This window comes from Ranitomeya imitator, chromosome 1 (assembly GCF_032444005.1).
Source record: "Ranitomeya imitator isolate aRanImi1 chromosome 1, aRanImi1.pri, whole genome shotgun sequence".
Lineage (NCBI taxonomy): Eukaryota > Metazoa > Chordata > Amphibia > Anura > Dendrobatidae > Ranitomeya > Ranitomeya imitator.
The window spans coordinates 543,638,665-543,652,462 of NC_091282.1; the positions used below are offsets into that span (position 1 = coordinate 543,638,665).

Genomic DNA, 13,798 nt, shown 5'->3' on the forward strand with positions numbered 1-13,798 from the left:
CTGGACCTTCCTGAGCCATGTCTAACCGGAGCGCTGTACCAACTCCTCCCTGGCCATGTTGGCGCGATTAGAATCGCCGTAGCTCGCTCCGATCAGATCTTCTGTAGAGTTTTTGATAGCAATGGGATCGGAGGAAAGGCATAGACGAGGTTGAACCTCCATGGGTGAGAGAACGCATCCATGCCCAGTGCTCTGTCTGCCATATTTAGGGAGAAATATGTTTGCAGCTTGGCATTCTGACTGTTGGCAAAAAGGTCCACTTCTGGGATCCCCCATTTGGATATCAGGGAGAGGAAGACCTCCTGGTCCAGACACCATTCCCCTGGATGTACATCCCTTCTGCTCAGGAAATCTGCCTTGGTATTGGCCGACCCTTTCAGGTGAACTGCCGAAATAGAGAGGAGGTGCCTCTCTGCCCAGAAAAAAAATGTTTGAGGCTAAGGTTTTTAGTTTCTTGAATCTTGTGCCTCCCTGATGACGAAGGTATGCTACCGTGGTCATATTGTCGGAATATATTCTGACATGATGTCGCTGAACAATAAAGGATGCGGCTTTTAACGCCTCTTCCACCGCCTTCAGTTCTCTGAAGTTTGAAGAGCTTACTCTGATGTCTGGGGCCCAGGTGCCCTGGAAATGACTTCCCTCGACTATAGCTCCCCATCCCCTTTGACTGGCGTCCGATGTGAGTGTCTTTAGCGGGACCTGGTCCCAACTGACCCCCCGTTGGAGGTTTCGGAGCCGTAGCCACCATGTCAGGGATGCCTTGACATGATTGGGGAGGGAAATTCTCTTGGAAAGAGAACTCTGCTGTCTGTCCCAGGATGATAGGACATGGGTTTGGAGGACTCTCGTGTGGGCTTGGGCCCAAGATACCATCTGGATACAAGATGTTAGAGATCCCAGAATAGACATGAAATGTCGCAGAGTAGGAGCCTTCAGGGTTCTGAATGCTGTTATCTTCTGTACCAGATCGAGTTGACGTTCTCTGGGCAGAAAGGATCTCCTCAACTCCGAGTCCAGAAGGACCCCTAGGAACTTCTTCCTCTTGGAGGGAAGTAGGTCCGATTTCTCTAGATTCGGGATCCAACCCAATGACTTTAGGATTTCTAGAGATTTTGTTAAGTCTGCCTTGAGGCGGGAGACTGAAGGAGCGACAATGAGTAGATCGTCTAGATAGGGTACTATGCAGATCCCCTGAAGACGAAAGAATATAATGGCTTCTATCATGATCTTTGTAAAGACTCTGGGAGCTGAGGTGATTCCGAAGGGAAGGGAGTTGAACTGATAGTGTACTATCTCCCGATCCTGAGATATTGCGAATCTTAGGTATTTCCGGAATTCTGGATGGATTGGGACGTGGTAATAAGCGTCCCTCAGATCCACCGTAGCCATCACCCAGTCCTGTCCTATCAGAGGGATCGCTGTTTTGACCGACTCCATCTTGAACCTCCTGTAGGTTATTACTCGATTCAGAGGTTTCAAGTTGATTATTATTCGGTGCTTTCCCGAAGGTTTCTTGATCAGAAACAGGTGGGAATAATGTCCTCTGCCCATTTCTTGTTGAGGTACTGGGGAAATTACTCCTGCCTGGAGTAACTCTTGAAGCCCGGAAAGGAATGCGCCCTGAGGGCTGAGACTCTGTAATGAGGTTATCCTTATGTGATGAGGGGGAGGGCTCTCGAACTCTAATTTTAGTCCATTCTGAATAGTGTCGAGTACCCACTGGTTTGATGAAATGGAACTCCACTGGTTGATGAAGCTCGAGAGTCGACCCCCGACGCCCTGGGCGTAGTCACTGCTTGTCCGGGGCTTGCTGGGACTGGGGAACCAGGATGTTCCTACCCTTCCCCCCTTTAGGATAGCTCCAGCGTCCTGACTTGCCTTTCCCTTTGAACTCTCGCTGGAAGGGTTGTTCTTTTGAGGGACGAAAAAACGTTTTTTCGGATTCCTCTGTTCAGGAAGCGCTTTTTTCTTGTTATTTGCCTTTTCCAGTATATCGTCCAGAGCCTGCCCGAAGAGATAGCGGCCCTGAAAGGGAATGGCACAGAGCTTTGTTTTGGACGTTATGTCCCCACTCCAAGACTTCAGCCATAGAGCTCTTCTGGCTGAGTTAGAGAGAACTGCAGATTTAGCAGCCACTCTAACGGACTCTGCCGAAGCATCGGCGAGGAAGCCCGTAGCTTTCTGGAGAAGAGGGAGGGAATCTAAGATTACTTCCCTAGATGTTCCCTGGGTAAGGTGATCTTCAAGCGTGCGGAGCCAACGGAATAGGGATCTAGCCACGCAGGTGGACGCACTGTTTGTTTTAAGGAGATTGGTGGAAGTCTCCCAAGATCTTCTTAGTAAACTCTCCATTTTGCAGTCCATAGGGTCTCTGAGTTGGGAAGAATCCTCGAAAGGGAGGGTTGTCTTTTTTGATACTCTAGAGACTTGTACATCTACCTTAGGGGTATCCCACAGAGAGACGTCTCCATCGAGAGAGAAACGATTTTTTAGTTCAGAGGGAACAGTAAGTCCCTTCTCAGGCGATTCCCATTCATGAAGAATGAGACTCTGTACATTCTCGTGTATAGGAAACCCCTTTAATTTTTTAGGTTTTAACCCACCGAACATCTCATCCTGCACTGATGGTTTCTCCTCCTCCTCCTCAACGCCCATTGTCCCCGACCATACTAATTAATTCATGTATGTCTTCTGAGGAAAAATAGTATTTTTTACTTTCCTCTTTGGGGGTGGAAGTGGAGCCCTCATTCTCCCACAAATCCTCCGAGCCGGAGGAATGAAGTTCACCAGAGTCTGAATCAGAAATAACCGTTGCCATCTTCCTTTTTTTAGGAGGAGGTGGCGGAGGTAACAGAGACTGGGAAAGGGCCGATACCGAGGACTGAACTTCCTGTTTAATGAGGGATTTAATGCTCTCGAACAAGGATGGCTGTTCCGAGCGTAATACTTCATCAGTGCAGGGCAGGCAAAGTTTCTTCTTGTATGAAGTAGGTAGCTTTGATGCACAAACACCACATATCCGATCTTCCGATTTCTTGGAAGATCTGTCCTTCCTAGGGGCAGAGGCCTTGTCTCCCTAAAAAAGAGAGAGAAGGGGGACTAAGTATATAGCACCCTAAGGAATACAGGGATAGAGGGACCTGACCCACTACTCACGGTAGGAGGGAAGACGCAGGGCTCGGGAGAAGCAGAGACAGGTCTGTCACCTTCCATGGTCAGTCAGTACTGCAGTCCAGACAGACAGACAGGGGGCCTTACCTGGAGGTGATCTACCAGGGTTAAATACCGTGGAAGCTGCGTCCAATCTTGTGCTCCTCCTCCCGGTCCCAGGCGTAGGGGAAAAAAACGCTATGCCCCATCAGTTTTGCTTTCAGACGCGCGTGCGCTCCACCCTGGAATGCACATGCCGTGAACCGGAAGTTCGGGTACTTCCGGTTCGCGCGTCCACCGTTTCCAGGCAGCAGGAGAGGAGGAATGCCGGGGAGCCGCGCGGGGACCCCGGCCGCACAACACCGCTCCGCTTTACTCCCGAAGGAGCACGGGAGGAGTGGAGGAGGGGTCCCGAGTCCATACCATGTGAGGAGACGGGAGCAGCGCCGCAGGGAGGAGAAACATCCCGACCCAGGCTGCCCGGCTAGGTAAGGTTTGAGTGCTCCGATCGCCGGCCACGGCAGCACTACTGCAGGACCTCTTCATGCCCCATAGGGGACAGGAAAAACACTGAAGGTGGCAGGAAGGGGAGAGTATTTAACCTCTTTGTGTTTCCTGTCCCCCATTAGGGCGGGGTGACATCCTCCAGTACCGCTGTCGTGGAAGGTGACTGGAGAAAATACTGACCAAATAACGTGTGAACGCGGTCTAACACAGGAGGAGAGGACATACAGATATATACTATATACAGGAGCAGATGACACACGTATATACTATATACAGGAGGAGATGACATACAGGTATATACTATATAAAAGAGATGACACATCGGTATATAGAGGAGTAGATGACATACAGCAGGTATATACTATATACAGGGGAGATGACATACAGGTATACAGTCATGGCCAAAAGTATTCACACCCCTGCAATTCTGTCAGATAATACTCAGTTTCTTCCTGAAAATGATTGCAAACACAAATTATTTGGTATTATTATCTTCATTTAATTTGTCTTAAATGAAAAAAAACACAAAAAGAATTGTCCTAAAGCCAAATTGGATATAATATCACACCAAACATAAAAAAGGGGGTGGACAAAGGTATTGGCACCCTTTGAAAAATCATGTGATGCTTCTCTAATTTGTGTAATTAACAGCACCTGTAACTTACCTGTGGCACCTAACAGGTGTTGGCAATAACTAAATCACACTTGCAGCCAGTTGACATGGATTAAAGTTGACTCAACCTCTGTCCTGTGTCCTTGTGTGTACCACATTGAGCATGGAGAAAAGAAAGAAGCAGGGCCGGCGTCAGCACCCGGCACAGCGGGCAAATGCCGGGGCCCTGGGGAGAGAGGGGGGCCCACTCAGGCTGTCATAGATACAGCTGGGAGAGCAGGATAACATGCTCTCTCCGCCTACAAAGTCACTGCTGGCTGCGTTCTCTTAACCCCTATGTGCCAGCTCTGACACAAGCATCTTATCACTCAGTGAGTGCAGCCAGGCAGGCACACATAGGGGTTAAGAGAAGGCAACCAGTGTGACATTGTTTGTGGGGGGAGAGAGCTCTGCTCTGCTCTCCGCCCCTGGCTGCTGTGCTGCTGAAGTTATGAGGCAGATTCAGGAGGAGCTCCTAGTCCTACCAGTGCATGAGTGAGTGGCGCTGCTATATACTATGTGGGCTGCGCTGCTATATACACTACGTGGGCTGCTATATACTACGTGGGCTGTGCTATATACTACATGGGCTGCTATATGCTACGTGGGCTGCTATATACTACATGGGCTGCTATATACTACATGGGCAGTGTTATATACTACATGGCTGTGTTTATATGCGATCATGAATCGGGGTATGTGTTAAAGGGGGGGCCCACTGAGACTCTTTCGCCCGGGGCCCTCAAAAACCTGGAGCCGGCCCTGGAAAGAAGACCAAAGAACTGTCTGAGGACTTGAGAAACCAAATTGTGAGGAAGCATGAGCAATCTCAAGGCTACAGGTCCATTTCCAAAGACCTGAATGTTCCTGTGTCTACTGTGCGCAGTGTCATCAAGAAGTTTAAAGCCCATGGCACTGTGGCTAACCTCCCTAGATGTGGACGGAAAAGAAAAATTGACAAGAGATTTCAATGCAAGATTGTGCGGATGTTGGATAAAGAACCTCGACTAATATCCAAACAAGTTCAAGCTGCCCTGCAGTCCGAGGGTACAACAGTGTCAACCCGTACTATCCTTCGGCATCTGAAAGAAAAGGGACTGTATGGTAGGAGACCCAGGAAGACCCCACTTCTTACCCCGAGACATAAAAATGCCAGGCTGGAGTTTGCCAAAACTTACCTGAAAAAGCCTAAAACGTTTTGGAAGAATGTTCTCTGGTCAGATGAGACAAAAGTAGAGCTTTTTGGGCAAAGGCATCAACATAGAGTTTACAGGAGAGAAAAAAAAAAAGACATTCAAAGAAAAGAACACGGTCTCTACAGTCAAACATGGCAGAGGTTCCCTGATGTTTTGGGGTTGCTTTGCTGCCTCTGACACTGGACTGCTTGACCGTGTGCATGGCATTATGAAGTCTGAAGACTACCAACAAATGTTTCAGCATAATGTAGGGCCCAGTGTGAGAAAGCTGGGTCTCCCTCAGAGGTCATGGGTCTTCCAGCAGGACAATGACCCAAAACACACTTCAAAAAGCACTAGAAAATGGTTTGAGAGAAAGCACTGGAGACTTCTAAAGGTGGCCAGCAATGAGTCCAGACCTGAATCCAATAGAACACCTGTGGAGAGATCTAAAAATGGCAGTTTGGAGAAGGCACCCTTCAAATATCAGGGACCTGGAGCAGTTTGCCAAAGAAGAATGGTCTAAAATTCCAGCAGAGCATTGTAAGAAACTCATTGATGGTTACCGGAAGCGGTTGGTCGCAGTTATTTTGGCTAAAGGTTGTGCAACCAAGTATTAGGCTGAGGGTGCCAATACTTTTGTCTGGCCCATTTTTGGAGTTTTGTGTGAAATGATCAATGTTTTGCTTTTTGCTTCATTCTCTTTTGTGCTTTTTCATTTAAGACAAATTAAATTAAGATAATACCAAAGAATTTGTAATTGCAATCATTTTCAGGAAGAAACTGAGTATTATCTGACAGAATTGCAGGGGTATGAATACTTTTGGCCATGACTGTATATTATATACAGGAGATGACATACAGGTATATACTGTATATAGGAGGAGATGACATACAGGTATATAATATATACAGGAGGAGATGACACATGGGTATATACAATATACAGGAGGAGATGACATACAGCAGGTATATACTATTTACAGGGGAGATGACATACAGGTATATACTATATACAAGAGAAGACATACAGGTGTATACTATATATAAGGGAGATGACAAACATGTATATACTTAGGTGAAAATGAGGGGTGTGAGGTGAAAATGAAAAGGTGTGAGTGCAAAATGAGATGAGTGAGGGAAAATAGTGGAGTGATCGGAAAATGGCAGATGTGAAGTCGAAGTGTTAGGGGGGAATGAGAGGAGTGAGGGGGAAAATGAGAGGTGTAAGGGAGAAAATGAGAGGCATGATGGGAAAATAAGAGACGTGAGGTGCTATAACTAACCAGATATTCACTATGCCCAGGCAACGCCGGGCTCTTCAGCTAGTATAAATAATATATATATATATATATATATATATATATATATATATATATATATATATACACATATATACATATATACACATATACATATATACAAAAACACAACACAATGAATCTCAGTTATGAAAAAGTTATTTTTTTTATATATCTTTGTTTCAATATACAAATACAATTGTTTCATGGCTTGTATATTTATTTACGGATTTACAATAGACAGCTAGTAAAATATTTCAACAGCAGAAAGGAAAAGTGTTATGTGAAAGAACCATACAAGCCATATTTTTGTGGACATTAGCTTACCAATATCCTAAATAAATACAAGACAATTGATTGCATTTATTTGTCATTTTAATGTGAGTGGTACAAAAACAGAAAATTCACCTGTATCTAAAAGTAAACGTCTTCAACCTTGATACAGATATCAGAAAGATAACTTGAAAAAGGTCAAAAAAAAAAAAAAGTAGAAAAAAAATTAATCGAGATAAAATGAAATTGTGAGGTTTCACCACTTTGAAACAGATAATCTGGGAACTTTAGATTTTTTTGCAACTGCAACTAAATTGATACTTTCAAAAATAACCTGTGAACTTCATTGCAGTTTATACTATATAAAGTAATCCCTCCATACAATACATACAGATGCCTCATGACAAATTGAAAGCCTTTAACCTTAAGTATATTCATAATCTAGACACTAAGGCTACTTTCACACTAGCGTCGTTCGACGCACGTCACAATGCGTCATTTTGGAGAAAATTTGCCTGCGACGTTGCCTGCAAAGTTGCCTGCGACGGATGCGACATGTGTTTGCAGTCCGTCGGGACAAAAAAACGTTGCTTGCAACGGTGTTTTGTCTGTCAGTTCCGCTTTTTCCGACCGCGCATGCGCAGCCGGAACTCCGCCCCCTTCTCCCCGGACCTTACAATGGAGCAGCGGATGCGTTGTAAAACTGCATCCGCTGCCCCGTTGTGCTTTTAATTCACAGCATGCATCGGTACGTCGGCCTGACACACTGCGACGGGCTCATACCGACGCTAGTGTGAAAGTAGCCTTAATGGGGTATTCCTGCTTAGCCATTTATGACCAAGATTGGACTACATTTATTTAGTGACCAAAGGTGGACGGATTAACAAAACAGACAAGTTGGTTATATTACACCATTATCAGAACTCCCAAAATATGGAATGGAAGTTTCGGATACAGGGTGGCACATAATCCCACCCATCTCTGGCTGTCGCATATAGACAATTGTTCCCATCTCAATCATAAGTGGCCAAGATGGCAATATACCCCAGTTTACTTGAAATTAAAACAAAAAAAATCAATTTGGATATGAAGCTGTGGAAACAGAATACGGAGCACAGGAGTAATGTTAAGCAACCATGAAAGGATTACTATGGTTATTTTAGTCACCAATCTCTCGAAATCTGTTACAGTCAAATATTTTATAGAGTAGTAATAGGTTTTATTGAACATGGTAGTAGGTAGTTCGTGTTATGTGATCCCTTTAAATCTTAAAATCTCTTGCAGCATGTTGAAGTCCACAAAACAGGAGATGCCAGGAGCCCTGCTATCAAAACGTAATGGAAGAACATAGTGCAGAACTTCTATTAAGCAATGGTTATGCGATTATGGGTCTGCACATGACAGTGATCACCTGCACTTCCTCCAGGACTAGATATTAATAATTGAGGGATCTCAGTTCTTTCACTCTCATTGCACACTTCAAAATAATTGCTTGGTAAAATCACATAGCCAGCACCGTTTCTATAATCACACACTTCTTTCTCCAGTTTTTCCAGATTACGCTCTTGCCTTCTGCACCTCTGGTTTGCAATTCTAAGCTTTTTCCTCAGTTTATCAACTTGTTCTTCCAGCTGTTGTATTCTCCTCCTCTGATGGACTGTATCTTCCACTGTATAATTGTGGTCACAGATCACTGCTATGTGACTAGGGGTGTATGGAGGCGGCAAAAGCAATCCAATAGCAGGATCGATTTCTGGAATTGTAGGAACCGGTGGGTTTTGGTCTTCCTTTTTTATAGTCTTTGTGGTCTAAAGTAAATGACAGAAATGTATGTTAAATACGTACAGAACATATATGGATGCATAGATATCTGCAGAGAAGATTATTTGTTTTCTAGCTTAATGTGTTAAAATAAAAGTCATCTATTACATTGAAGTCAGAGTAAGTCCCATTGGGGGCTTTTTTTTTTTACAGAAACAAAAGTGGTGCCCAAGCAATTATACAGTGGGGAAAAAAAGTATTTCATACGCTGCCGATTTTGCAAGTTTTCCGGCCTACAAAGAATGGAGAGGTCTGTAATTTTTATTATAGGTACACTTCAACTGTGAGAGACAGAATCTAAAAATAAAAACCAGAAAATCACATTGTATGATTCTTATATAATTAATTTGCATTTCATTGCATCAAACAAGTATTTGATACAGTAGAAAAACAGAACTTAATATTTGGTACAGAAACCTTAGTTTGCAACTACAGAGGTCAGACGTTTCCTGTAGTTCTTGGCCAAGTTTGCGCACACTGCAGCAGGGATTTTACCCCACTCCTCCATACAGATCTTCTCCAGATCTTAAAGGTTTCAGCTCCCTCCAAAGATAATGTATTGGGTTCAGGTCTGGAGACCAGCTAGGCCACTCCAGGAACCTGAAATAACTCCAGGAACCTGAAATACTTCTTGTGGACCCACTCTTTAGCTTCCCTTGCTATGTGTTTCAGGTCATTGTCATGCTGGAAGACCCAGCCACAACCCATTTTCAATGCGCTTACTGAGGGAAGGAGGTTGTTGGCCAAACTCTTGCGATATATGACCCCATCAATCTTCCCCCACATATTTCAGGGGGACCGTCTCAATTTAGATTGTTTCCTCATTTATTGATTGCTAACATTATTTCTCACTCTACACCTATGGTCTCTTTTTATGGTTTTTTGACACATGTCCTTTTAACAACACTTGAGCATTCCCCCTTTTTACACCCTAATATTCATGGTTTTCCCTTTCACAATAAGTTGTTTTTCAGGCTATATACATATATGACTGTCTATCTTGCCTTCTCACAACCATTCTTTTTTGTCAATTACCTATGTTGATAAATAGCACAATACTTAGATGAAGTATTTCATTCTCCATCTAGTGGTCCGTGTTTTGTTTTTTTGCTTTTTGGTTAATCAACCACATATTTATGTATATCTTTTAACCCTTTGTACATGAATTAATGTTTTTTTATCCAAGTGTGGGCACTTCGTTGCATGTAGTGCTTCCGTTTACCGTTTGTTCAATAAAGGTATTTTTTTCTTATTCTACCACTATTCGTCCCACAGTCTTTTCCTTTGGACTGAAAGTTCGGAGATCTCTCTACGATAAAAATTACAGACCTCTCCATTCTTTGTAGGTGGGAAAACTTGAAATTATCTTTGTATTTGGGCGTTAATAAAGTAGTCTAACCTTTTGTCTTAGGCTATGTGCACATATAGGCAGGGTCCTCTGTGGGTTCTCCCGCAGCGGATTTGATAAATCTGCAGGGCAAAACCGCTGCGGTTATCCCTGCAGATTTATCACGGTTTGTCTTGCGGTTTCCGCTGCGGGTTACTCCTGCACTTGTTTTACTATTGATGCTGCATATATTTGGCTGCAGCAAAATGGCACCAATGCTTGCACAGTAGCATCTATTGGCCGCCATTTTACTGACAATACTTTTTTTTCTCTTTGAGCCAACAATATTATATGCATTATGTAAAATAGGAGGCAGGTCAGGTCTTAAGCTCATAAGGCTGAATATGTGAACAGAGCAACACAGAGCCCCTCACCGGAGCACGAGCATATCATTAACTGACAATACAGATTAAACACAACAACCACCAGAAGACGGATTTCATCTACCAAGGTATGATTAATCAGTATAGCAGCGTCAACCTGACAGTGTCTAGTTTACTGAGCAAAATCTTGCTCACAGGTTCGCTTTAAACGACATATTACAGCTGCACACTGCTTTTCCTCAATGCTGCAGTCACCTGCCTCCCTCTTCTGTGTGTACATGACTAGCCCTGCCTCTCTGAGTTTATTAGTCAGAGCTGTGCTGGAAGCAGGCTGACTGATGAATGTATAAAATAGAACTGGCAGCCTGAAAAGCTCTGCTATACTGTGTCCAGTTATCTCAAGCCATTGCTGGACAACACCTGCCTAAATACTACAATGCCCCGTAGAAAATAGAAAAGTATACTCACACCTGGTCGGCACTGTGTCTCCCAGCAGTTACGTGATATTAACTGCTTATGGGCTAGAAGACAGAGTCGATATCACTGGAACTGAACTGGCCTAGGAGGTCAGTAAGTGGGGTGCTGTAGCATATAAAAAAAGGGTTCTCCAGTATTGGACAGTCACTTTAAAGGGAGATCATTAGCCTCAAACTGCATTTTAAATGGGCTTGACATCCCAGGGAAAGCAGTGTCTGAATGCGGCTTGCGTGCATGCTGTGTTGTCTCCCTCCTTCTGATGCCGCTCGTTACACTAATAACTCAGAAGTGAAGCTAGTGGCGTCAGAAGAAAGGAGACAGAGAGGAGAAAGCGTGCGGCAATTGATTGCATCCACACACATGCTGGCAGCATTCAGACAGTCAGCACTGTCAATCAGAAGTGGAGATAGGGCCCCAATATGCAAATTAGGAGCCGGAACAGTGCACCAACTTAGTGGCCAAGCCAAGGGCGCACCAAAGCCTCCTCATTTACATATGATTAAAACTTACTTTATTAGGCACAGTGCCGTGGAAGTTATTGGGGCTAAGTCCCAAACAACATTCTATAGCCCATTTAAAATGCATTTTGGGGGTGATTAGAGCAGAATATAATCATATTAGTATGAGTCAGAGATAGTATCATATTTTAAACAGCATTGCCACAATGGCTGCTATAGTCAGGTGTTGTGTGAATGAAATCCCCTTCAAGGATGGTATAGGTAGTAAATTATTTATGGTATCTAGAAAGTATAGATGTATCACACATAGGTGCCAAGTCTCCTCATTCAGCTGTTAAAACATGGATTTAAGTACTGTGTCTTACATGATGACAATTATCCTTTAAGATGAAGTAAAAGCAGAAATTTTAACTTACCATGGGCTTATTTTCAGTGTAAGAGAACACAGTTGGAACAGCGTTATCCTTGAGTAGTTTATTGTTACAAGCCCTCTTAAAGCAGTCGGGTGTAAAGTGGTCCGAACAGATGCTACTGTACTTGGTTGGTTTAAAGTCAGCCCTTCTGACTGCAGCCTCCCATTTCTTACAAAGAATTGGTCGTGTTAAGGGAAATCTAAAGAAAAAATAAAAGGGAAGTAGATGTAGTAACAGAAAACGTATAGGTAACTCTTTAAAGATTTCTCTGGAGTGCTTTTTATAGCTGCTAACGTAACATTTATTCATCTAAAGCCTTATTTAGATGGCCAAAAAGCAGCCTATTCAAAGAGGACATTTCACCAGTTTGAGCAGTGGATGCTGGCTGATATTGTTAGACTGGAAAGGTGCCAATATCAAAGTACCGTATATACTCGAGTATAAGCCGACCCGAGTATAAGCCGACCCCCCTAATTTTGCCACAAAAAACTGGCAAAACTTATTGACTCGAGTATAAGCCTAGGGTAAGAAATGCAGCAGCTACCGGTGAATTTCAAAAATAAAAATAGATGCTCCATACCATTCATTATTTCCCTTATAGATGCTCCATATAAAGCTGTGCCACATATAATGCTCCATACCGTTCATTATTGCTCCATATAAAACTGTGCCACATGTAATGCTCTGCACAGTTCATTATGGCCCCATAGATGCTCCATATAAAGCTGTGTCATATATAATGCTCTGCACCGTTCATAATTGCCCCATAGATGCTCCATATAAAGCTGTGCCATATAGAATGCTCTGCACCGTTCATTATTGCCCCATAGATGTGCCATATAAAGCTGTGCCATATAGTGCTCTGCACCGTTCATTATTGCCCCATAGAAAGCTGTGCCATATAGTGCTCTGCACCGTTCATTATTGCCCCATAGATGTGCCATATAAAGCTGTGCCATATAATGCTCTGCACCGTTCGTTATTGCCCCATAGATGTGCCATATAAAGCTGTGCCATATAATGCTCTGCACCGTTCATTATTGCCCCATAGATGTGCCATAGAAAGCTGTGCCATATAGTGCTCTGCACCGTTCATTATTGCCCCATAGATGTGCCATATAGTGCTCTGCACCGTTCATTATTGCCCCATAGATGTGCAGCGCCCCAGAGACCTGGTCGTTGCAGTAGTGTCGCTCTGCCACTAAGGGGAGTGATGGTACGTCTGATGGCACTAAAGGAGTTCACCTGACCAGGTATCACAAGCACATTACACTTCACACTCCGGCCACTAGGGGGAGCAAAAGGTTTTATTTATTAGGCGACTCCTCACACTGGTAAAACTAGGGGTTGGATAGGAAGTTAGTGAGAAGCTGGCTGGGGTTTACCCAGGCAACATCCCGTGTCAGAGGGTGTTGCGGGGGAGATTCAGAGGGGTCCCTGTCAGGCGTAGGAACCTGGCAGTGACTTAGCGACAAGGACAGATCGTTACAGAGCCGCGCCTGCACTACCTTGCGGCGGCATCTAAAGAAAGGACACGAAGCGAAGGATATTGTGGACAGTGAGAAACGAGATCAAGCACAAAAAAAAAAAATGACATACTCACCTCTCTTGCTTGCAGCTCCTCAGCGTCCCGTCTCGGCGTCTCTTCGCACTGACTGTTCAGGCAGAGGGCGGCATGCACACTAGTACGTCATCGCGCCCTCTGACCTGAACAGTCACTGCAAGAGGACGCGAAGACAGAGCGGCGCCCGGCGTGTGGAACGTGGACAGGTAAATATGACATACTTACCTGCTTCCGGGGCTCCTAGCGCTCCCCCTGCCTGTCCCACGGTCTTCGGGTGCCGCAGCCTCTTTCTGT

General features: G+C 44.3%; 1 protein-coding gene across 1 annotated transcript in view; it reads right to left on the reverse strand.

The window, feature by feature from the left end:
- Positions 1 to 7,175: 7,175 nt before the first annotated feature.
- Positions 7,176 to 13,798, reverse strand: part of THAP1 (THAP domain containing 1) — a 47,728-nt gene continuing 41,105 nt past the window's right edge. Inside the window, exons 3-4 of the mRNA XM_069767669.1 lie at positions 11,944 to 12,139; positions 7,176 to 8,869 (exon numbers count right to left, since the gene is read on the reverse strand). Coding sequence (XP_069623770.1) covers positions 8,426 to 8,869; positions 11,944 to 12,139 — 640 coding nt within the window. The 3' untranslated portion in view covers positions 7,176 to 8,425. The remainder of the gene's footprint in view (positions 8,870 to 11,943; positions 12,140 to 13,798) is intronic.